The 27,350-nt window shown below is 36.7% G+C and overlaps 1 protein-coding gene across 3 annotated transcripts in view; it reads right to left on the reverse strand.

The window, feature by feature from the left end:
* Positions 1–27,350, reverse strand: part of L (zinc finger protein Lobe) — a 131,739-nt gene that overhangs the window by 64,712 nt on the left and 39,677 nt on the right. For all 3 annotated transcript variants that reach the window (XM_072013861.1, XM_072013860.1, XM_072013862.1), the window contains exon 4: positions 13,904–13,975. In XM_072013861.1, coding sequence (XP_071869962.1) covers positions 13,904–13,975 — 72 coding nt within the window. The remainder of the gene's footprint in view (positions 1–13,903; positions 13,976–27,350) is intronic.

Genomic DNA, 27,350 nt, shown 5'->3' on the forward strand with positions numbered 1-27,350 from the left:
TTAATATCGTAATTAACTCTTTCGAACATTCTAACTTGCCTCGTTCGTTCGAAAAGTGTTCACCATATAGAAACATGGTGCAATTACGAGAAGTATCCCGCGAAGTATCAAAGATCGAAGGCTATAACTTCTGATAATGGTTTCATCGAGGGTTTCCTCTCCTTCGATCGTGTATTACGATCGGGCAGAACGGGCAGAATTTCCGAGACTGGAAACGCGCAGCTCCGGGAAAACAATAATCCCGGCTAATGATGATTACCTAGCACTCAGCTCCGGCTAGGATTAATTTAGCCCATTTGCATTCGTAAGCGAGCCGTTACCTGTTATACCGTGCTACCTTGTCGCAATCGCGGCCGTGCAAATAACGCGTGCTCCATTCCCGAAAGACAGACCCCTATGTCGTTTAATAAACACGCCGCTAAAATACATTATACACACTCGTTGCTTCTAAGCTTTTTCTACGCCAGATCCTATTTTTTTCTTTCTTTTTTTTTTTCTTCTTTTTTCTTTTTTGTTTTTGATTTGATTTCTTTAGGTATAGTCCAAGACTTTTACTATTTAATACTAACCATCTGACTTTATGTAAATTCTTGTGTTATTTGATTAATAAATTTCTCAATTTTTGTTAATAGAAGAACTTACAGAAAGTTAGACGAGCAAAAGAAATAACGACGAACGTGCAATTTTGAATTAAATTTTGAAACCGATCGTTTAACCGGGCCTGGTAAGTTTAGTGTTAAGCTGAAATGTTTTGTAGCTGAAAAATAATATTTTCTAGCTGCGAAATGACGTTCTTAGTATTTTAGAATTGTAAAATAATATTTTAAGTTTACTCTATATACATTTGTGTGTGTGTTAAAAGATCGGCCAAAATCTGTATCATTTTTGTATCACGTTTGTATGCAACGGCTTTTTTTTAACGTGTAATTGTTGATTATTTTTCAAACGGAGTGACTATTTTCCAAACTTATCCGTGTTTGATGGAAAAACGTTGATTTTCGAAGATCTGTCTCGTTCTGGACGTGTAAAGTAAGACGTCGCGGAACTTGGTGTTTCCTAATTTTATTTCGTTTAGCCTTTTTCAAGCTTTGACAGCTTCTGGCTCGCTCGATTTTCCTCATAGCTTCGTAACGTCATTTTCCTCGGTAATCGATCGAGTCACCTTATGGGGAAGTAGGCCAAGTAGTTGGTAATAAAATATCATTGCCTTTTCGTGCGACGAATTCGACCGTTGCAAATGTTTATATCGAAACTTAAGAAAAATTTGAGGCTGCATTTTTGTGCGATTAGAATTTTATCCATAAACTCCTTTAGAAACATTTCCAAATTTTTTCCCAAGGAATCACGTCATGTCCGTCTTTACGCGTTATTCGACCACACCCTGTATATTCCTGAAAGCACTGTTTAACTCATCGGAAGCAAAAAGTAGAAAAAAAAAGGTAGAAATTCAAGGGTGAAATTAAGTAGAATTAGAATCCAATTTTCTTAATTTCCGCTGTTAATATATATTTTTGCAATTTCTTGAAAGAAATTAAAATATAGCAAATGAAAAGGTATTTTTGCCGTAGCTTTTGTCACAGGAAGTACAGTTGGTAATAGCGAAAGGGTTGACCACGTTGCTCTGACGATGCAACAAAGTGCACCGACTGTATTTTGAGCCACGAGAAGAAGAAAGTCGGCTGAGTAATCGAATATAAATGGGTCAATCGGCTCGATGCGGCGCCGTGAACAACACGCGAGTTCGAAACGATGTTCATTGAACGTTTGGGCCGCTTTCCAAATCGAGATACCACGGGAAAAGCTGGCTATTGTGAGTCAACCGACTCAAACGATCGTCTTTTGTACCTTTCGTCGAAATTGGCACTCTGAAGCACTCGGATCCCTTTCACTCTCTGTTGCAAAATTATCTCTGTTCATAAATACTCGAATAAATACCTCGGTACTTCAATTTGAAATACTTCAACCCTTTATTATTATTATTATTATCGTAAACTGATTGAAAAATTGTTAAAATGATCGAACAAAAGAATACAAAATTCCAATACTGGAAGTAGAATAAAATTTTGAGCAGATTTTTTAGAAGATGCAAAATTAAAAAAAAAAGGGACAAAAAATTCGTGTTCTAAGAGAATAAAAATTCTGAAGCTAAAAAATATTATTTGTAAAATATTACGTAGAGTATGTTATCTGTAAAATATTATTAAATCTTGCGAACTTTGGACAGCAAGATAAAAAGCTTCTAGGTATACGATTCTAAACGATGCAATATTTTTTCCTACCAAAAGGTAATATATTCTACAAACTTTATAAAACAAACTTCTTTAACTTTAAGAAGAACCTTCTATTCTTACGAGCAATTTCTATAATATTTTCTATCCATAAAATATCGAATATAAATTATAGGAAAATTTCTGTAGTGGGAAATTTATAATGATAATAATATATGATAATATATAATATGAATAATATATAATAATAATAATATAGGAAAATTTCTAACGTGGTAAGAAAAATGTTGTAAGTCTGTGTTGTCAGAAGGGAAGAAAAGAGATGGAAGTGAAATCAAACGATCAAATACAGGATTAAACAGCGTATCGATTCGACACGACGCAACGGGTGGAATGATCGCAATAAGACACAGGATTTCAACATCGATTCGCATTAAAATTACTGAGCCAGCAGAATCCTGGCTCCCTTTAACGCATCGTCGACGGTATAGTATATATGCTACAAGATTACGAATGAACCGCTACATACTACCAATGAAAAACATTAATGGATCGTGACTGGCTCCTGCATCCAAGTAACTTTTTGGAATTCATCTGGTTTCTCAAGCTGATGAGTAGATACAAAGTTGCACGACTAGTTCGCGAATATTCAGAGTTCGAATAATAATTAAATCAGAAGCAGGAGATTGTTTAGAGGACGTCGTATGAAAGCGATGGAAGTATTTTCTGAAAATTTTACCCTTCTAAATATCAATTATCGCGTTGCAAAATACGACAGATAAACGGAATATATAATTAACGATTGCTTGCAAATTTTAAATGTCAATTATCGAAGTTCAAAATGTGATGGGAAAACAGAATAGCAATTATTGAATTTCAAATTCTAGATATCAATCGTTGAAAAATAATAAAAAATACAACAGATAAGAAAATTACTAAATTTCAAATTTTGCCTATCAATTATTGCATTCCAGAAATATAATAGATAAGCAAAGTACCTTCAGATTTCTGTATTCTATCAACTAAATATAAAAAAGAGATTAATTCAGATAAACATCTACCTTTGGTCAATTTTCTTACTTAAATAAATAAGAAACAAACTTCTCGCGAGATCAATTTCCTAAATTCTATCGAATAAGAAAAAGGAAATATTTCTTTTATAGTTGGCTGTATAAATTTCTCGCTAAACCAGTTTTACGTTTTCCAGTCCTATCGAACATAAAAAATCAACCATTACTATACATATGTATCGAATTCTTAAATAGAATACTTCATTTACTCCCTCTATATTTCTACCAAAGCGAAGAATATTTTAAAAAAGCAAAATTCCAACTAAAGTATATGGATTTTAAATGAATTAAAAATAAAGAGAACGAATTTCTGTGGTATATTATTTTTCTGTGTTACCACTATCCTATTAATATTTAAAGACCAACAGAAAGATTCTTTTTGCTCAATCTTATCAAACACCAAAATGAAAATATTTCCTATATAAATTTCCTACCTATGTATATGTATCTCTATATACAAACTTTCTGCCCATACAAACAAACTACTCTTGCAACTTCGACTCTTATCAAACACCAAAAATCACCCATGCCAACTACTACGTGTATTGAATTTTATAATAATATACCTTCGTTGCTTTCGTTATATTTCCAACAAATTATTCCTAGAAAACATTGCGAGCAGAAAGGAAGAGATCGGAAAAATTAGAAAAGAAAAGCCGTCAAATTCTACCAAAGCAAAGAATATTAAAAAAAAAAAAAAATTGTAAATAAAATATACGAATTCCTGGTTCTAAATGGATTAACTATTTCTATCTTCTTATTTTTCTATGTTAGTATCCATCTATTATTCTATCGATGTACTACTTTTTCTGCGTTATTACTATTCTATTATTCTGTTATTGTATTATTTCTCTGGATGCTATTATTTGACGATTGTTTGTCGGTTGTTTTATTTGACACGGAGATGGTGACTGGTAGCAGGACGTTTTGCACTTCAGGGGCGTTGTACTCTTCCCGACGATGGTGGGACTGATGCTTTCTCATGGCACCCGAGGGAATTTAGGCGAAAAGTTTCACCCTGGCCGGCCCGAGGCGTGCGATCCTTATGGTGCCGGAAACTTTTCGCTGGTCCAGACCTCGTCGCCGATTTCGCGTTATCGCGTCGTCTTCGAGGACCCTGGTTATCGTTTCATCCAGCCTATATCGTAGTCGTAGAAAGATCGTATGCTTCACGGAATAACTCTGAAAATCATGGCTCAGTCGCGAACGTGGTATCGTGAATCTTTTTACGATTATTAAAGTTGAACGTATATTATTGCGTATGAAAAATACTGTGCGACAGATTATACTTTCATTTCATAAAAAAATTTAGAACCAGTTAAGAATTCAATCTAGAAATTCGAGGGATAACTTGAAAACGCGCAACCATTTGAACGTTTAATGAAAAAGTTCAGAAAACAATTTAAGGCGATATAAAAATGCATATTCAAAAGTTCAAAAGGAATTTATAAATTCTGAATAAAATAAAGAAACTGCAATTCCACTGCATTACTAAATTACTGCGTGACTAAATTAGTAGAGTTTCAATAACGAAAGATCGTTAAATCGCGTTAAATGTTACGATAAACGAAGCTTGGTAAATTAAATTCCCGATTAATTTCTGCCAGTATAGGAAGGTTGAACGAATATTTGCAATATAAGAAATATACGACGCAACGTACAATATTCGTATCGATCCAGAGAATCTTTATTATAAATTTCTAATTTCCACATTTCTCCGATCAATTAGACAAATTTCGTTCCTCTGACATTTAACGTTAACAACGATCGTTAAATATATTCGTTTCTCTACCGGGAACTGAAGATAGCGTAGGACAGAAGTAACAAGCATGTAAATCAATTTGCCTCTCGGTTACACGAAGATTGCTGCCAAAAAGGAAAGAAAAAGTCTGGCCGCCCATAAAACACCACGTAATCGCATAGTTCCATAGAAACTAATCTGCAGAACGAAAAAAATACCGTAAAATCGCTATTCCGTTTAGCCGATAATTTTAGCAGGTGGGAAAAAGAGGTAGAACTTACCAGAGAAATTTCCGCGTGGTCTAACGCTAAAACGTTGGTGTGTGCGCGCGTGTTACCTTGCTGTGCGTGGTTTCGCGGTATTCACGCGAGAAAACTCCCCGGAGAAATAACCGGCTTGTATGTAATGTACGCCGAGGCATTGTAAGGGGGTGTAAAGTCAGCGCTACGGCCCTGATGGGGGGTTAGTTGAGTAAAAAAAGAAGGAAAACAAGGCGAAAAAATAATAAAAGAGGAAGAAGGCATCGATCTAGCTAGCAGGTGTGAAACACCATCGACCCCAGTGCGCGCCGTGTATTTATTATTTTATTAGCACCAGGGACCGGAAGCTGTGAAACAAGGAGCTCCTCCAAGCGAAAGGAAACGAGTGCAACGGAGGCTGTCAATTTGCTCGATGAAGATTAGAGGACTGACGTGTTGGATACGTAATGGGTGCATGGCGCTTGTGGCTCATATTTTATGGAGTTTCTTTTCCTTCGTTTTCTCTTTCAGAGACTTCCCTAAAAAAAAAAAGAAAAAAAAAAAAGAATAGAAAGATTGGAGATTAGTAGGTCAAAGATATCGTAAGCCATATTATGCTCTTCTCTTGTATGCTTCGTCATATGCTGATATCTCTTGCATCTTCCACACAGAAGCAATTCTTTAATTTCCTTTCTTTAAATTTGTGTTTAACGTCACGCCGAATGTGGGGTTATTACATATTTCCCAAGAAATCTTAATGTCTCTGTCTTTGTGTTTCTGTATATCTGCATTCGTATAGGATATGGGCGGCCATTAATTATCGATTACGATATAGGTTATAGAAAGGTGGCACTATCTTTTTTAAATTAGTCTTTTTTTAAGAATTTGTTTAAAATCGAAGGCCACAGGTCAACAACATGGTAAATCATATGTTCTATTGTTTATAGAGCAGCGATTTTTAAATTCAATATATTGGTAACTAATTTCTTGCGAGAACAATCCTTTTTTAAAAGGAGTTTGTTTAAAATTGAAGGTTATACGTGAAAAACATAGTAAGTTATATTTCTTACCTTAGAAGAAGCCTGCTTTAGAAGAGTAATTTCAAAATTCAATGTATTGTTAGCCAATTCCATTTGTATCAAAGTTGTCTCTCCATTTGACGATGGGAATTCTAAAAAGTAGAATCTCTTTTCTTTTTAATTCTTGAATTTGAATACTTACGCAAGCGAAATGACGATTAGTGGAATACAGCGCTATGGAAAACGAATAAACTACAAGTCCAATTATACGGTTACCGTTGGCCGGTAAATCAGAGAGCTACTAAAACTGCTCTAAAAGAGGGAATTACAAATATATATCGAGAATGTAGAAGTTTCAGTGTAATTATAAACAATATTCAACGATCGTGCAAAATAAAATCAATTTAAATAATAAAAAAATTTATACAGATACAAACGATATAAATTGGAACATATTACTGTGATATACGTAGCTATAATACATCCCCAGAAACTAATCAATAAATATAACCACGTAATTTGTTCACTTTTAATTAGTCGTACTCCGTACAAAAACACCTACTCCTAATTTCTTCCCAAAATAACACGTGGGTTTACCACTTTCGGCAATATTTCATTAGATTCAGCCTTACAATTATACCTTCAAGCTAAATTCTAACGTCTTATTGGAGTACCAGAAAATTTTATGTTTCCACCTCGCACCGCCTCGATTAAAAAATTTAATTTTCTCTCTAGATTTATGTTTAACCACCGACAACTAAGACAAAGATACAACCAAACGAAAAGATCAACATTTCCACTGCACATAATTTCTACAAAACAATTTCCAACCAACGACCTCACTCATTCATGTAACTCCATACTAATCATTTTTAATAAAATATCTCAAAGAAGAGACTGAACAATTTTCCACTTGGCGTCACGTCCTATTACTTTTACAAAAAATTACCATCATCGTTTCGCATCGTTTCTACGAAAAATGACCAACTAATAATTTCACTCAGCCTCGTAACTCTATGCCAATTATTCTCATTAAAATACCTCGAAGCGGACACTTGGTAAATTACCATTTCGCATGATATCGATTAAACAGCTTAACGAAGATAATAAAAAGGAGAAGAAGGGTATTTATTTAACATATCAGAATTGGTTAAAACGTGCGTCAACCCGACAATCAAGAAGCGAAGAGGGGTTAAATAAAGAGAATGCGATAGAGGAAGTGGAGCTTCGTCAAGCTTTCGCCAGCATGAGATGTTGATCAGGCAGGTAAGCTTGGTGACACCGGTCCAACCGGCTGTCAGAACTTTATCGAATAATAAACGAATTAAACAGCGGGAAGGACGATGGGCTGGCGGACATTTAAAGTGCTCGTCCATGTCCACGTCCGTCCTGGCTAATTACCGTCGACTTTAACCGCGATCCGGAACACCAAATTTCATCCTTGACAAAACAATTTCCGCCCAGCAACTCTGTCTCACCGATTATTTCGCTTCTAATTCTCTGTCGCTTCCGTTTCCATACTTTTTATATGCGCTACGATTTTCTACCGAATTTCAGACGAATTGCAGCGAATTTTGGTGTTTACGTGGCCGATGAGAACACCAGTTTCCCGTTTTTATTTCCCAGTTTTGGGAAGATCGACGATTGACGCGAGCTCACACTCCACGTCAATTAGATTTTGGATGAAAGCTTCGAAGACAAGGAAGTGCCGGTTCCCCTTAAGAATTTTACGTTTCGGAGAAATTTGTGGTTTCCAACTATTCTCAACTCTGTTGTTAATATCTTGCTGGCTTTAATTGTTAATAGAATTTTTTTCCAGGGATTTCAATGGTTTTCCAAATATAATTTTCCATTTTCATCGTGTGTCAATCAAGATGGAAAATAAGAAAATGTAGATCTTCGTTAGGATCTTTTTATTCATTTTTATCAGGATTTTGTGTTAACGATTTACAAGAATAGCGAAGAATGCATGATCGTATTAACGATAGATTATTATTTATTTGGTTATTTAGTTGCTTGAGTGGTTTACGATGCAGAAGACGCATTACAAAGTAATAATGAATAAGCAAGTTGAAGGCTTCTTGGTGTCCAAAGACAGACCAGCTTTAAATTTTCAACGTGTCTATCGAGACTGTTGTAGCTTAGTTAATCTACAAACATGGTGAAGACTAGACGGACAAAATTCTACGCGACACATCTACAGAGACCAAACTCGAACTTCGTCCCTGAAGGGACGAATTTTTTAATTTAACTGATTTTGTTATTAATTTGATAGCTAAAGAATGCAACCACTGTACACATTCTCGCATCTGTTTCAAATTGTATCAACCTAATCGCGATGTAATCGTGTCTCGTTACGATGATAATCAAATTTCAAAATGTTTTGTATGATATATACATAAGAAGTTCCCGAGAGTATTCGGAGTATTATCGCGAGCCACCGTATATATTTTCCGGCATGCCACAGAATTTTAGTTATCAGTATCATTTCTGAGAATATAATTTAAAAAATGGAACCTAGAAAACACTATATTTCGAATATTTTATCAATTTCCTCGTATTAACGTTTTATCAGGCTCCGATAATAATTAACATTTTATCCATCTCTGATAATAATTAATATTGTCTACATCTTCCCATATTAATCTCTCATCAATTTTTAATAGTAATCACTATTTTATCAATTTCTGAGAATAATTCAATTCTGTATACATTTTTCCATATTAATCGTCCATCAGTTTTTTACAATGATCACTATCGTTTCAATCTTCTCATATTAATTTCCTACTGCACTTTCTCGCAATGATTGATATTTCCTGCATTTTTCTTTCTCATCGTCTGAGACTACAAATGCCGTGGCAAACTCTGCGCTTTCTAATTTCCCGTAAACGCATAGAAATCCACGTTGCAGCGCTATGAAAGTAATATGAAACATAACGAGGCAGTGAAGCTGGTAAAAAGAAGAAAGAAGGATAGAAATGGCACGAACGAGACACGTTCACGCTAAAACCCCGTAGCAAAGTGTAAACCGAGCAACACACGGAGGTCGATTAATCACGAGCAACTAACCCCTTTTGTTGTCGATCCAACCCCTTCGCCTTAGACATCCCCAAAATGCTCGAATTGCAGTCGGAGTAAGTTAATCCGACGATCGTGAGGATCGACTGTCCATCCGGGGCGCGTATAAACATCCGAAATGAATTCCAAGGGGCGGTTTCCAGGACAAGAGTGGAAGGGGGTGGGTTACTACCAACAGGAGGGTTAAATTAAGAGTGGAAAGAAGGGAGCAGCTTGGAGCGATACGCTGAACCGAGAGAAACCGAGTCGAACGCTCGTAATGCGACCAGCTTAAACTTGCAATGGGTCTCTGGGGTATAAAAGGGAAGAGAAAGAAAAAAATTGAGAGGAGGTGGAGGGTTGGATTGGGTGACTGACTGGCCGGACGTTCGGCAAGATGCGACATATCTATGGGATTAGGAGTTGCTTACGAGTTTCAAGATGGTCGGTTGGATGTAGGATTAATTTTTGTTTCGAGCGGAAAATTAGAAAATTCAGAATTATCGAAGTCTGAGAAGGTAAATCAAAGTACGTTTTCTATCAAAGGTAAAAATCGTACTGATCTTTCCTATCTTTCACTTTCTATTTTTGTATCATTCGTTGAGAAAATAACTGTCCGCTCAAACAAGAAGACCAACGTGTCGAAGCAAACCATTATCTCAAAACTCTTGAAAATCTTGTTGATTTGTCCAAATTCGAGATACCAGATCAAAACATTGTCTTCTTAAATCATCGCGTCGAGCTCGAACCATATTCTCAAAATCATTTCACGAAGCTTAAACCACGTCAAACCAATCTGCGAAGCTCGGACCATTCTCCATGTTTACTTGCAATTTGCGAATACCAATTTTCCTACCTTTTGTTTTGTATCTCGTTCGTAATCTATATTTTGCATCTGTGTAGACAGAGAATCAATTTCTCATAGAAAACCACGAGTCTGAAGAAACCACCCTCGGAATTTAAATGGCTATTTTGTTAAACGTGAGAGGCAGGTCAACGAAACGTGGAGCAATTCTGAACAATTCCACGCAACGTTCCAACCCTCAAGTATTTTCTATTTCCATTAAAACGTTGAAAAAGGAATCATTTTTCTCCTATACAGGGTGTTAATTTTAATTCGAGCACCTAAATTATTTCTGTTACTATTGAAAGTAAGAAAAACGACTAAATAGGACGTACATGATTCTAAGACGTACATCTGATGGTAAAAAAAGTGATTTTAAGGCGAAGATCGTTTTAACAGTTTCTTCAAGGTCATCGTACTTTTCTGCCTATTAACACTAACCTTGCCAGTCCCGGTCAAACAACCTGTTTTAAAATTTAATTGAAAATTGTACATTCGTCGTTATTTCTCTCGTTCCTCTAACTGTACACCGTCCGATTAATCAATTTCTTAATTTTCGTTGATATAAGAATTTACATAAAGTCGGTCGAACAAAAACGAAACAATTTTGAATTAAACTTGGAAACGTTAGTAACGTTAATATCAACGTGTATTTTACATAAAGAATGATTGATAGAAACTAACTCCTAGAACTAAAGCTACTAAACGCAAAATTAACCCACTGTGTCCTCGAATCGTCTTATCGATCTTCCAACCTTGAAACTCCAAATCCTGTATCATCCTCCACCTCCCCATCCTCCTCCTCCTCCTCCTCCAAAAAGAAAGAGACAGAGAAAAAAAATAGAAATGGAGCCCCGTAAAATGGAAACGTGGACGGTGATGATAGATCGAACGCGGAGCAATTCTGGACAAAATTGGACGCGTTTTTAATGGAAGAAGCGGCGGCGGTGGCGGCGGAAAACGGTGCAGTTGTTTGCCGGACGAGCAAACACGACGGCACTTCTCGAGGGCGTAATCGAAATTGCGGGTTCGACGTCGACGAACGAGTTTCCGCGGAATCGTGATGCGACCACGGTGATTCGATTACCGTCCAGAGCAACACACAGAGATTCCGGCTTTAGTTTCGTTGGTTTGAAGAGGAAGTTGCTGCGGGATAGAGAAGAGACAGAGAGTGCTGGCCCGTGAATAAGGCTCGAAGAGGAGGCAAGGGGATGGTTTTGCCTTTGGCCGGCGGCGGCTATCCCCGGCTAGCTAACGCACTCCTGGGAAGACATAAATGTGTCCCTTTAGTAGCGCACAGCCTCTCGTTTCGCGTGTCCTCGCCGAAAAGCTGCGGATTCTGCCACCCTCTGCATCAAACTTTCCTCCGTGCGTCGTAGAAACGCGTCCAAAAATTTGTTTCACCTTCTTCCAATCTTTCTTTTTACGCTTTTTTACGCGAATCGTTTGCCCACTAATTCCTTTGCCGCGATTCTCGTCCCTTTATCTTGGTTTTCGTAGGACGAGTTTGACATCGGAACATTCGTTTTACTTCTTCTTTCCAGGTTTTTTCAAAACAATTGTTTTTGGCAAATTCGTCCGCGCGCTGCAAACGGCGTTCTTTATTCCAGTTTGCGTGGGATTAATTTAAGATTAGAGTGTTTCTTGTACTACTTGTTTTGAAAATTTTGAACAGAATAATTTGGTGCTATAAAAAGCGCTTTAGACCATTCGTTGCAATTGTCAGAGCGAATTTGTTAAATAAAACGTGAAGTGTGTTGAGAAATGTTCTGTTTATTTCTTCTCCAGGGAAATTATTTGATATGCTCATTTGAGCGGTGTACAGGGTGTTTTAATCCTTATTACGGAGATACTCGTTCCTCTACGTTAACGTTTTATTTGACGATTGGATAAGTTGAAACCTGACAAACAATTTTTGTCTCCTCCTTCTCTTTCTTTTTCTGGCGGTAGATGATTTAACGAGTTTGTTTAAAAAGGTATTTATCAAATAAGTATTTTATTCTCTCATAAGAAACTTTCATTCGCGTTCGTGATTTTTCACCACTTGACAGCCTTTCGTAGCCAAAGTAACTTTCTAAAGAAAAATCAATCTACCAACAATCTGTCTACTAACAACCCGATTCACACGCAAAGTATTAAATACTTAAATATGCATATAAGTTCCATCATAAATAGAAGATAAAACCTACCAACTACCAACGTGTTATTCACAGAGATAGAAAAAATCGTTAAAAAATTTTTTAATTCGTAAATATAATTATTATCTGTAAGTAACGTTAAATCAGATTTAATTTGTACACTGGTAACAATTAAACAACTTGAATTGCTCTTACAACGTCACGTATTCCGGCGTTTATAAATCACTGTTCCAAATCAATCAGACGAAATAGTTAATTGTGTCTGTGACAATATTCCTGCAAGCTGGTAATGGACTTGGGAGATTGGTCGAGTAAAACCGAGTCAAACCGAACTGGGTCCTCTGTTACTCTCCATGTAATCGAATTACGTAAGCGTATGCACGTCGAATTCGTGGAAACTCGTGCCAGTATAAACCAAATCTGCAGGAAATTTTGCAGTTAGTCCCTCGAGTCTGATAAAAACCCTTACACCTGCTATCAGAAGATCGCATTCAACGTTTACACCATTCGATTGATATTACGCGCAAGGAGTAACATTGAAACGCGGGAGAATAAAAGCGAAAGTTCAAGGTTAGAGCTGGTGAAAGTCGGATAGTAGCAAAGTACAAAACTTGTGAATTAGAATGTGTAGGGTGTCGGCAATGCGTTCAACGATAACAGATTACAGATTCATTCCACTTGACTTTTTCTAGATCGAGAAACTGCAACGTCGATTATAAAACTCGAATACAAACAAACCGCGTAATCTGAAATTGAAAATTTCGAGTCTATTCGAGTTGGGGGATTTTAAATTTGGAATACTTTAGTGTTAGGATAATTTTAAAAATTCTAAGTATACTAGTAAATCTCGTACGACGATGTTGAATGTTAATACGTTAAAATTCCTATAATTGCGAGTAAAAAGATTTGAATATTCCATAAATAACACTATGAAAAAGAACAAAAATCACAGAGTTGTTAGCTAAAAGATTCAAAATTGTATAATTAATTCGGAACTAACTTTAGATTCTAATTTCCTTCAAATTCTCAATCCCTATATTTCACTTAATAAAATACCTATTAATTGCACAAAAAATTCTATTGAATGCGAAACTTACAATTTCTGATCTTTATTTTCTTTTTACCTACGTTATTTAATTTTTGAAATCTACATCGTGACGATAAACAAAGAGAGATACGACTTCCATGAAATTTAAAACGGTTCACATCGTTTCATCGTGTCACCAGTTTAACCCTAATTTTCGTTTAAAATCGTAGGGCGAAAGAATGCAAGGGGATTCTACGAGCCGATGTCCGTCTAAAAAATTCACCCCCTCGACCCGAGAAAAACGAAAGCGAGGAACAGAAAAGGGAGGCTACCCTCTTTATCGCCGTAGCTTTCTGCTTGTTAGAATCTCCTCGAGTTCTCCGAGATTTTTATGGGTCACGAGACTGTTTAAGAATCTCTGCATTGCCCTCTCTTTCGTCCTATTTTTCATCAACCACCGATCGTGTCAAAATTTTACGTAAAAAAGCAGATACGTTTGATAAGAGTGAAAACAATTATTCGTAAAACTTTAAGACTCACCGCTGTCGAGGCTGTTCTGATTCTCCAGATCTAGTCCTTGAATTGACGATGGCCTCCCTTCTTGTGCATACTCTGAAACAGAATGTTCCCTTTTTAACGATTTTTACTTTTAACTCTATATTTTTTAAAGAATTCAATTTCTCAAACGCGTGAGATTTGTAGACAATTGTTACTTTCAATTCGGTATCGATATTTTTCGATGAATTTGGTTCATCAGAATCGGAAGCTTGCACAATAAAACATTGAAATGTTGTACAGATAATTCATAGACTAATTCACAAACACCAAATGCCCACAAAAATTGTAAAGTTAATTCACCTAACTAGTCCACAAACTTCAAGTGTCTAGGAAGATTATGAAGATAGTTGACAAACTAATTCACAAATTCCTGAGGCTCACAAAAATTGTAAAGATAATTCACCTAACTAATCCACACACTTCAAGTAACCGAACAGATTATGAAGATAGTTGACAAACTAATTCACAAATTCCTGAGGTCCACACAAATTGTAAAGCTAATTCACTTAATTAATCCAGAAACTTCAAGTGCCTATGAAGATTATGAAGATAGTTGACAAACTAATTCACAAACACCAAATGCCCACAAAAATTGTAAAGCTAATTCACCTAACTAGTCCACAAATTTCAAGTGCCTAAGAAGATTACGAAGATAGTTGATAAACTAATTCACAAACACCAAATGTCCAGAAAAATTATAATGGTAATTCACAAATTAATGCACAAGTGCCCGTTAAAATAATGAAGATAATTGACAAACTAATTCACAAATTCCATAGGTCTATAAAAATTATACAGTTAGTCCATAAACTAGATAATCTATAAATTCCGAAGATCCATAAAAATTATACAGTTAGTTCATAAACTACGTAATTCACACATTTCACATGTCCATACAAATTACGAAGCTAATTCATAAACCGTTTCACGAATTCCAAATGTCCAAACGTTTAAAAGAATTGCTGTAAATTCCATAGTCCAATTTACCTAAAAAGTACGTAAATTACAAACTCGCAATTTCTATTACGTCTACGCCTTCCCATACTTGATAAATTAGATTCGTTGAAAAGTACCGACGTCGAATTAAAAGTAAAACAATATCAACGGTACAATAAAATTTGCCCCAAAGATCTTCGACCATTGTTCATCCCCGATTCTCAGGATTTTTGTACAATACGCATATTTACAAAATCCTCTCGCCTATCCATATAATCTCAACTGGATAAAAATCTTTCAAATCGTTCTTTAGCCCTGCCCTTTTGCTCTAACTATGATCGATACACGGTGTAACACAGAGAAAAGAAAATGGAAAAAAAGGAATAAAAAATAAAAGTATCCGATCGCGAATGCAGAGAAGAAAAGAAGGGCGTGGGGATATCGGTGGTTGTTTCGTACAAGTTACGCTTAAAGTTGCGCATACTCCGGTGGGAAATTTGAATTTTGGCCAGTTTTCCTCGACCAGCTGGCCCAAGGTGGTTCGGTCTCCTATGCGCAGGAATGGGCTATGGGAGCCAATATCACCGGGGTATGGCTCCCATGGGACCGTCGCGGCTCTTTTCCACCCTTTCTCGTATTATATCCATCCGTGTAGCAGAAAGGGTCGAAAGCACGCTTACCGTGCCACCGTCGTGTATCTAAGTTCGTTCCGCTCGATCGCCCGAAATCCCATGAAATTTCAATGTGCACCTCCATTAGCCTCTGTATTGGCTGGAATTACGCCACTAGATTTTCGGGACTATAATAAAAGAAGGGAACTGTAGAAAAGCTTGGATCACCTGAATGCGAGTAGTCAAATTGGTCGAGTCTAAGTTTCAATCATTTCTACGCTGTGATTTCGGGCTATGTATCTAATGTTATGATTATGTATCCAGTATATATGAATTTTCAATCTAATATTTGTCGTTAAAATATTCTTTCGTTGCAGCAATCGACGAAGCGGTAACGAGGCAAGAAGAGATGCGAAAAGAAATTGGAAATCAAAGAATTTCTTTATGCAGGCTGTTGAGGAACTCTGTTGGAGGAATTAATTAAATTTAATTACATTAAAGTAATTAATAGAAATTAACTAAATTTCATCACAGCAAAGGTGAACGAATTTCGGAATCTGTTTCCTGAAATTTGTTTATTCTTTGTGGATGAGTGAAGAGTTGTTCGAAGTTGAGATAATAATTATATTAGAGAGGGCGGAGTTGAAATGTCAAATCGAGGTTTGGAAGGTTTTGTAGATCGGTAATTAATTGATTGGTGTTTTTTTTTTTTTTTTTTTTTTTTTTAAGAAAAGGGATTATCGAAACTAAAGGAAATATTGAAAGGAGAAATTAAACAAATTAAAACAACTTAAAACAATATTAAAATAAGGCCCAAGTATTTCCCCTATTTCTCAATATTGCTAATTGTAATTTGCGTAAAAATGCACTCGATAATATATGGCTCTAAGCTCGTATTACGTTAACAAAGAAGAATCACAGAGAGATAGGAACCGAAAGCTGCAGAAACTTGAAGAATCCAACATCCGCGTCACAGACTCGTGCATATGCCAAACAACAGACCAATCATCATCCTAAGCTCTTTCAAAATTCAAAAACATTCGCAATTCACAAATATCGATAAACAATCCGGCCAAAAAGCTAATGAAGGAAAGTTGCATAACTGAAAACTAAAGCTGAAGAAACTTGAAAACATCTACTACCATCCACGCTACAGATCCGTTCCTACGGGCCAATCATCGTCTTAAACTACTTCTTTCGATTGTAAAAGCATTCGCAATTCGCGAATATCAACTTTATCCTCGGAGGGACGAGGAAAAAGAAAAGAGATATCCACGAGGACGCTGGTGACTGCGTTTCAACGTAGAAAAGTTGGTTCGAAAGTTAATTGTTTATTCGAAAGTGGGAATAATTCATTGATAAGGGAACAAAGGAGAATCGCAGGGGCAAAAGTAGCAAGGAGAAGGTGTGCATTCAAGCTTGTGGAATTATCATCGCTCATAAGTCATGGGCGGCGCGAAACGTTGCAGCAAACGCAGTTCGTGGTTTCAGAGAAGAGATAACTCGTATAAATAACCCGGAAGTCCGCGGTGTACAATAGTCTTTTTTTACGAGTATGACTTTTGGGAGTTCCAAGGCCGCGCTTGGGACACTGTTGGTAATCAGTTTGTCGTTGCCACCGAAATATACTACGTGAACGACCAGAGAGAACAGAGAACATAAAAAACAAAAAAAAAAAAAAAACATTTCACTTGGTGGAATTTTAGATTTCTCATTACGTTATAACGCGGGATACGCGCTCGCGGTTCCGCTGAAAAACTTTTCGATTTTGCGAGCCATATTTCTTGCTATCCTTCTACTTTCTTTCATATAATAAATATACCATACGATATAGTTATATAGCGTCATGATACGTATACACTAATGATCATAAGTATTAAGACACTTATTCTGTCAAAGTTATCGAAGAACTCTATCGAATGTTGCCTCGTTCAATATTTGATATTATAACCGGTTAGCTACGCTATTTAGTTTTAGAAATCTCTCATGGGGTTAGGTCACGGAGCGCGTGGATAAATACAAGCGACGACGAGTATACGCGTCAAACGCACCGAAATGAAGTTTTTGTTCGACGTGTATACTCGTCAAACGCAGTTGACCGAACAAAGAACACACGACTCGACTGAAATAAAAGATTCGTAATAAAATAACTAAAGAGCAAAAGCAATAGAAAATATTCCATTTGTACTAAACATCATCGGTGGACGGTAAATTTTTATATAATTCTATATTGCGATAAGAAGTTCCTTATCAGTATGCCATATTGACACAGTGGCAACAACTGTCTTAGGACCCTACTGATTTCTCCACAAAACCTTCCGTCCCTGCCCTACCATTTGTTTTCTCAAATTACAAATATTAGCAAATTTTCTTCAAATAGCTCACAAATAATTTACAAAAAAAAAAAAAAAGAAAAAAGAAATTCGTCAAAGATGAAGCCTCGTCAACAAGATTAAAAAATAAGTTTCTTTAAGCCGTCAAAAAAGGATTGAAAAGGACTAAGGTACGCATGATCGACACAGTTACGATTGTCTTTGCGCCAACACGTATAAATTTCGGCGGAGCTCGAAGCTGTTGGGAACCGGTTTTGGTTTTGTATTAGCATGTAACTCCGGCAGGAGTTGAAGTTGCGATGGCTTGTGGGTGGCTGGGCGAACGTAGGGAGGGTAATTACCTCCTTGGGGAGTCCCCCTCCGTTCGCGTAGCCGGCAATAGCCCCAGCACGGGTACAGAGGCTTCCCACTGCTCCCAGTGGTCCCGCGGGAACGTCCCAGTGACTCTCATACTGCTGGTTCTCATTCGACCTAAATTGGATTTTACCAGAGCGCGCGCGCGCGCGCGAACTCACCCTATTTCTTTTGCCGCTTCGGTCGATCGTTTTAAGTGTTGACAGGACTTGATAATGAAGATCAGATTAGATTTTATCGGAGATTTTTCGTCTTTTTTTTTTTTTTTTTTTGAAGATTATTTTTCTCTTTAATATCGAAGTTAAGCTCGATTTTTTAGGACAATTCCTTTGAAGGTCAAGGGATTGGATGTCGGATTGGACTTTCTGCAATTTTATGGAACTTCTGTAAAGATTAAAGATAAAGGTAGATTGGATATTACAGATTGCATTGTATGAAATTTTATGGAATTTCTTTGAAGATTAGAAGATCGAAGGTTCGACTGGATTTTTACGAGCTTTCATTTTTCTGTAAAGGTTAGAGGGTTGACAGTTCTATCGGATTTTTTCCTGGAATTTCTTTGAGGACTCCAGCGTGGAAAGTCAGACTGGATTTCATGGAATTTCTTTGACGATTAAACTGTATCGTTTTGGGAATGATCGAGATGCTCGCGAATATGCGCGGAGAATTTCTAAATTTCTATGCGGAAGGATGAAAGATTTGTTTTCTGAGGTGACGGAGGTAACTGTGACAACGATGTTAACAGCGACTAATATAATGATGACAATAAAGAAGATGACAGTAAAGATAATGACGACGGTGGTAATACTCTAACTTAATGATAATACGACTGTTAATACTCTAATAATTATTGCAATAACGATAATATGAAAGTTGGTGATGATGATGTTAACAACGAATATTGAAAATAACAATGATGATAATGACGATGACGATGGTAATTACACTGCTACTGAATGCTAATAGCAATGGTGATTCTGATGATAATAGTACTGAAGCTAATTGATGATAATTCTAATGACAATGGCCATGGTGATTGCTATGTTAATAGTAAATATCGAAGATAATAATAGTTGCCGTATAATGATTATGATTATTCACGTAGAGTAACGCGACGATCGATCAAATTGAAGACTCAATCGCGTTTTTGGCTTAATACAGACGATAGGAACTCCTGAAACAGCTGTACGAACTCTCGATCGCTATCTAGGTGATATAATTAAACAGATATAATAAATTAGAACTCACGATTAGAGTTCACGATTCGAGGTACGGTTTATGATATCGCGAGACAGTTTCGTGCTTTCCATTCGAGCCTTGTCAGAGAGTTTAATTGCCGGGACGTCTCGTGACGGACATTAAATTCGAATTACTTAAGTCTGGTTAGCTGGTTTTATTAATCCTCGTCGTGACCCTATGATTATTCCAAACGAGATATTTTATTAATTATACTATGTCCAATTTCTAATTTATCACAGTCAATTTTTCTATAAATGATTAACGTTGCTTTCATTTTGAAAACCAGGGTGAGATCACCATTTGCCCGAATCTATCGAACAGTTAGAATATAAACAGTGTAAATGAAGTTCATAATAGAAGACATTCTTTGATATTCCTTATTATCTATAATTTTTTCTTGGCATAATAAGAGTACATTTTGATTGAATTAGACAAGTAGATTCATTGGATACTACCGTTATCATTTTTTGTTTTTGGAACTTGCTTCTCAGCTTCGTAATTTGTGCGAACCGGTTTGCCAGGAATAAATGAGTACACCAACTAACAATTGCTACGAAGATCGCTAACGATCATTAGATGAGGATAAGATCGCCCAAGTCGGGTCAGCGAAATTGTTGAAACAACCGAAGGGACGCGCCATATGCGTCAGTAGAATCAGACATCTTAGCGAGACACTAACTAAAGTTCCCTTCCAATAGATAAAGTTTATATAATCCTCAAATGATAAATACCAGGACAATTTGGACTGGACATTTCACATTTACGCTTTCTAAGCTACATTTATTATTATGGGTACAATTCTACTTTTTAAATGAATTTCGTTATTACGTATCTCCTCATATCGTAAATTTACGATAAATTTGAAATTATCTAAATCGAATAATCAATCTGAAATACATGTATTACGAAATATATTATTGTAACGATAATAATAATAATATATTTTTTCAGCCCCGTGACCATGAAAAGATCTACAATTGTTATTCTTATTTGTCTTCCGCTCTAAACAATGCATCTTTCTCATAAGTAAATTCACATCTTAGACATATATTAGATATATATAGATATATTTACATTTCCTCTTATCAGACTATTTAACTAGTAACTTAGCTATCAACCTAACTATTGCCTACCTATCCAATTATACTCGTCTGACTCTTATTGCCTAGCTCTTACCTGACTATTTACTATTAACCTGGTTATTAGTCACATATTTACCTGACTATAATTACTTACTCCTTATATAACTCGTGACTCTAATTCCTTTCCTTCCTTTTTGCTCTCCAGTTTTCTTAACCAGGCCAGAGCTTTCTCTTTTTCTTACTAACGACTAACTATCTCCTCTGTACTAACTACCTTCCCTCTCTGGTTCCCCGCGTTCTCCTCACGCGTGCTCTATATTTCCAAATTCGTCAAAATTCCCATCGGCCCCATCCTAACGTCTATTCCATCTCTCCAACGAGACCATACTTCGCTGCACTGATAATCGCTGGCTCCCACATTTCCCTCTATTCTTAAATATTCAGGTGTTCCGTCTTTAAGTATTTGTACCTTTGATTATATGGATAATGTGTTGTAATTTTCTATTTAAAGAAATATGTATATATGTATATGTATAGTATGAAAATTACAAAACATTTTGTACTATATATATACATACCTTATACACACATATGTATAGTATAAGAATTGCAATGCATTTTGTATATATACACGCACATATCATATAAATATGTAAATATCATATCACATAGAGATATACATACACATATCAAAAAAATACTCGAATTAATGTTTAATGAGCATTCTGAACTGGCTTGCGTAAGATGATAGATAATGAATATGATACGACTGAAGGATAATGGTACACTCAGGCTAAAAATTATGAAAATCATAGCCAACGGAAACTGGGGAGCTAACCGAGAGATGCTAACTCTTACCTGTAAAGCCTTAATATAGTCCAAAATGGATGATGTGTTGCGTCGCATATAATTCAGTATCGCCAAGCACACCTAACATTCTAAACGCTATGCATAAGGCAGCAGCCAGAATAATAACAGAAACATAGCGAACGAGTCGAGTGTACGGCATTCTTGCCGCAGGAAACCTAAGGCGACTGGAATTCCGAAGAAAACAGCTCTCCTACACGGCGACCATATTCGCAACACCCAATAACCTGGTGCATAAAATATTACTAAAAGAGTCCACCAGTTCCCGTTACGCCGAAAAACCACCTGCAGCCAACCCATTTCACGTAAGAACTCGGAAATTCTTGAAAGAAAGCAACACCACACTCCAACAACCAACTAGTGCAGTAGAGCATCGATTAACCCAGCCTCGATTATCTGAATCAGCGTTGCATCGTCGCTATCACAACCAATTCTTCGAAGCGGAATGATTATTACTTTAAAAAATAAACTTTCGTCACATTCACCGTAAATAATCACTATATGTACTGTACATGTATTTTGTACACATGTTCTGCATACATGCAACTTTTTTTTTTTTTTTTTTTTTTATTTGTTTGTAAAAGAATATACATACTTCCATATGTATGTAATAACTGTACGTATATTGTTACTTCGAAGTTTTTTGTCAGAAATGAATCACTATTTTACCTTATTATGTACATTACGTTTGAAGTTACATCAGTAATGCTATTGCGTTCAATAAATAATTTTGGGGCAAATTCCTGTATTTATCAACTGGATAAGTACATGCATGTTCGATTATCCAAACAATTCGATCTTCCGGACTACCTCGGTCCTAATTGCTTCGGATAATTGACGCTTTGCTGTAACGAAGACGTAAAAGACAAACACCTTACAAGAACAACGATAACAGACGGATGGAATAACTTGTGGCAAAAGCACGACGTAATAATACAAATAACCAGGCTCAGTATAGTTCACTATGATGTTACGCAGTCGCAGCTTAGCAAAGAACAGAACCCGCAACCCCGTGAATACTGCAACACCCACGGCACCTTCGAACAACTACTTTGCTATTACATCAAAACTGTAAGTTTCCTAAAAGAAATAGATCTTTAACACCTACTAAGATTTTTTGCCTGTGGAAGTGTACAAAACGTTAACTAACTAATAGCTAATTAGGGAATAGCAAATTAAGCACGTAAATACCATCTAAACATTCATACATCTATAGAATACATATAATCGTACACTGTAAAAAATCGTACAATGTAAAAAAACAATAAAAGAAACAATGCATACTATACTCGTGACACTCCTAAAACGAATGAATATCGTGTCAAAGCCGAGTTCACCGTGTAATTTTTCAAACCATCAAAAGACCATGGGTCGATAAGAAATTCATCGATCCAATTTATTATCCAGCAATCCTTTGAAACCGTTAGCCAGATTGTACCCGTCATTGATAGAAATCCTACAATATCACGAAGACACCCGGTGTACAGTGTGAACTGTACATGTCACTGTTAAGGGCCAGGCCAGTTCCCCAGGGAACGGTGCAAACAATAGCAATAGGCTGGCCAAGAGCCACCCTTCGGCATCCTACGAGGACGTCCTGCGTGCCTGGTGTGTTTCCTTCGACCTTCGTGACCTTAACAGCTCGCGATAGAGAGAAAGGAGTGCAGGCCAAGGGAGCAACGAAGGAGAGAAGAGGAGAAAGTATACCTTGGGGAAAAGTTTAATTTCTTTCTGAGAAAGATGGCTGTTCCTTGTACTTCGCCACCGCACAAGGATCGCCTGTTTTTCTCGTCTGTGTGCAACCGGACGAGATTGTAGTGGCGCGTCTGTATATCAAGAGGAAGACGCGCGAGTGTATACGTGTGCGAGTGGATACTGTGTGTGTGTTACACAGATATAGATACCGGTGGCTTCCGTAGGAATTAATTTGGCCGGATGTCCCTGCTGGGACGTCTCCGTAGACCCGAACCGTTTGCCCGCGACGACTTTTCGAAACCAAGCAGCTCTCTCTCTCTCTCTCTCTCTCTCTCTCTCTTTCTCTCTCTTTCTTTTTTACGCGCCAAAAACGAATGATCCCGCGGATCGTTTGGGAGGGAAAAGCATCGAATATATTAGGCAGCAGAACGTGGGGTTAAACGGGCAACGGGGCGATACAGGTTTTCGCAGAATTTAACGTCACATCCTTCGAATACAATTTTTTAACCAGATAACTGCGTCTGACAAGTATACTCGTCATACAAAATAAAAAATTACCGTTTGCATTATGTGTCGTAGATTTTAAGAAACGAACTACCGTAGTTCCTCATTGCGCGCCAGAAATGAATAAATCGTGGGTCGTTTGAGACGGAAGGGTGAAGTTAAGTGCATCAAGTAAGTTTCTGAAGATCGTTAAGCACTTTTCGAAACGAATGACGTGTCTCTTGATAAATGAATCGTCGCTAGATTCGATAGGGAAGAGTGGTAAGAATGTCAGCTGAGTTCTGGAAGACTGACAGGGAATGTTAGAAGATCTTGTGATACGATTTTAACGAGGGTAACTAGAGAAAAAATGTGTGACGTTAGAAGAAACGAAATCTACCAATCATCTGCTTGAAACTTCCCAAAATAACCAACAAATGCTCGTATATTTATTTCAAAAACATAGCAAGATCGATCCTGGCGAAATTTCTGACGGTCGAATGTATCGCGTGTATCGATCGATGTCATAGTTCACGAGAAGATACGAACCATAAAGCGGCGCACACACCTGCGTATCGTAAACATAACGTCGCGAAACCGTAAGTTCTCCCTTGATCTGGCCGTAGGTTGGTTCGACGTAGCCGATTAGTCGAGGAATTAGCGCGAGATAGCTCTCGAAATTATTACACCGAGCAGTGCCTTCCGACGTGCCGCTCATCCAACGAAAGGGTGCTCCAGAGGGTGCTGCGCGACCCCTCGCCTCTCTCCATTCTATCTATCGCGGCGTGGGGTGCGCCGTGCGAGGGTGATTTTTCGCGAAATCGAATTGCACCGTCGATTCAATAACGCCACGGCCGTTTCCTGTTTGTTTCGAGCAAACAAAATCGGGCCCTGGTGAAATTTGTGCAATTGACTGAGCGATCATTTGGAAACCAACCTATGTTCGGTCGATGTAGTTGGTTTTTTGGTGCGGACTTTAATTTCTGTTTTAATCTTTGTTTGGCTGTTTCATCGGCTGTGACGTATCGAACGTGAGATTTTTCGTATTAGATCGAGTTCTAATACGATATGGAATGCCGTGATACGAAGGTCAGTCAGATATAAATCGGAGTTTCTTCGTAACTTTATATTTCAGTAAAACGCTCGGCTTCTTCATAAATTATGGTTGCAATCTGTCAAAATCTCAAAGATTTTTGTGCCGCCCAGGGTTAAAAACTTAATATAATTACGCGTTATGCAACGAATACTGCTTTCTCACTCATTGTGCTAGCTACGGAAGAAATGATAAATAGAGCGCCACGTGGAGTGCAAAGTCTTTAAGACAGGCCTATTTCAACTTTCACACAGTTCTGACGAGTATACTCGTCACGAAGAAGTGGCGATGTTTGGTGTTACGACAAGCCCTGTCGGTAATAAAATTAAAAAATAAAACGGTCCTTTCGTTACTACTTAATTCTATATTATAACAGCTACACATACTCTGTATTTGACGAGTATACTCGTCATCGCTTACCTTTTGCTATTACCTTACACATTTTAGCTACATGTTTTTCAAAGTGTTCGCGACAGCTAACCGATTAAAAAAGCCTGACATTGCCATTTAGTGAATAATTGGTAAGTAGAATCGATTACGTTTTGTTATTTGTTTCAACTAACGAGCACATGCGAAGATTATATAGTAGCCGTTCTTGAAGAAGATTTAAAACAAGAAAGTAGGAACAGAAACAATGTCTCGTCTATGAATGCGTGTTATATCTCCAAAAAAAAGAAAGTAGCAGACAGAGGAAGAAAATCGTGTAGCAATTTCTCTTTGGTCTTCTTAATTATCACAACATAAGGAGGATGAAATACGATGGAAAGACACGAAGAGGATCCTACGTAATGTACTACTCGCTTGAAACGGGTAGCAGCCGAAGGAGAGAAAGATTAGCATAAAGTTAGCAAAGCACCTGATACGTATATGTTCACGCGAAAGTTAAGTTGGCTCGTGCTACCGGCCTTCAAGTCCCCAGATACTCCGTTCTAGCTTCGTCACATTTCGATAGCAGCTTAATACCGTATTCCGGAACATCATCGACACCGCCGTACAGTTTCTCGCTCTTCACGAATTTCACGGATATTATTCTAAATTCACGAGAATTAATCTTTCACGTCTGAAGTTATTTTTCCTGAAAGGAGTTTCTTATTTTTATGTCTAAATTTATGAAAATTTCACGGGGATCGTTACATTTAAATTTATGGAAACTACTTCTACAGCGCAGAAGATTAACATCATCCACGCTACATTTTCTTTGTCGTGATACATTTCCGGATTTGTCAAATATATCAAATTTTGAATATTATTTAAAATTCGTAATCTTTGACTGGAAATATACTCTTGGTGAAGAGTATCTTTGATTTATTCTAAGTTCATGATGTTCTTTAGAAATTTTTTTCATTTATGATACTTAGTTTCATAAGCAGAGGGAAATCATCGACGCTGGAATAGATTTTCTTGCCTTACGCCCCGATATATTTTGCAAATGTTACTTCGAATTTATTAAAATCAATTTTTAACTTAATAGTTGTCGCAAAGGAATTCTTATTCTGTGTAATTTCGTATGAAAATTATTACTGCAACATGGACCGTTTATTTCGAAAAGACTGTAAGGCTCCATTTGTTTAAAAAATCGGGAAAGCGATTAACGTGGAATTTGTATTTGTGAATAATCTGTAACTTAAATCTTAAAATGCTGGTTTACCGTAATCAATTGAAATTTCGTTGGTAAATGTAATTGCATAATCATCAATTTTGGAAGTGGTGTATACCCATTTCCTGCAATCTGTAACCTGTCCAAACAATCGAGGAACCAATATAATCAAAAACGAATAATAGCGAATATAATCCTAATCTCTGTATCTGACATAATATTGCATGTACCAATGTAAACAAGTTGTTCAAACACAATTCGGTAATGTACTTGTAAATTATTATTACATTTATTAAATAATCATCATTATTATAATATAATTAAATCCTTTAAAACTTATTTATCAACTGAATAACAGTGTTATAGTTTTATATTGTAGTATTAGAATATTTATATCGTACAGAAGTGCAAACCTGAGATTAAATGGATAATCTCTCATTGTGGTTACAGTTTGATAACAAGGCAGGCGTGTTCACCGCGGTTTAACATAAAAATATAATAATTTCAATTCGTTTAGTTTCATTCGATTTATTTTGAAATATCCTATAGATATCTATAAACAAAAATGGACCAAAACACGAAACAGAGATTTTAAGTAATTAAAATTCAACGAACCACGTAACTCAATAATTTCGAAAATGTAAGCTCATTCGTAATCCTGAAAAACCAACATTGATCTAATTGATTCTTAAAAAAGAAAACCATTTGTATAATGAATTTACATCTACTTAAGCACACAGAAACGTTGACAAATTAATTATAGATCTTATCAGGATTTTCCAATCGATGGAAACGCAAACATCTCGGCATTTCGAGAAAAAGCTTACGCTTTGAAAATAAACGATCCAATATAACACCTACAATAAATTAAAATCAAATCAAAATCAAACCATGAATGTCTTGTTCACTACCCTAAAATAAATTTCACGATTATTTAAAATTTACAAAAAACCCTTGTTTAGCCATTGACTCCGGGATTATGTTTCATTAGAGAAATGAATTTCTTCCTGATCGATACATTTTACGTTCGTGAAAATTAGTTCCTATAACAGAGCAAATTGATCTTTTGTTGAAAGTGCACGTATATGCAATTTGCCATGCGACGACACGAATGCTGGTATTATTAATTGAAGACTTAG

This window comes from Bombus fervidus, chromosome 12 (assembly GCF_041682495.2).
Source record: "Bombus fervidus isolate BK054 chromosome 12, iyBomFerv1, whole genome shotgun sequence".
Taxonomy (NCBI): Eukaryota; Metazoa; Arthropoda; class Insecta; order Hymenoptera; family Apidae; genus Bombus; species Bombus fervidus.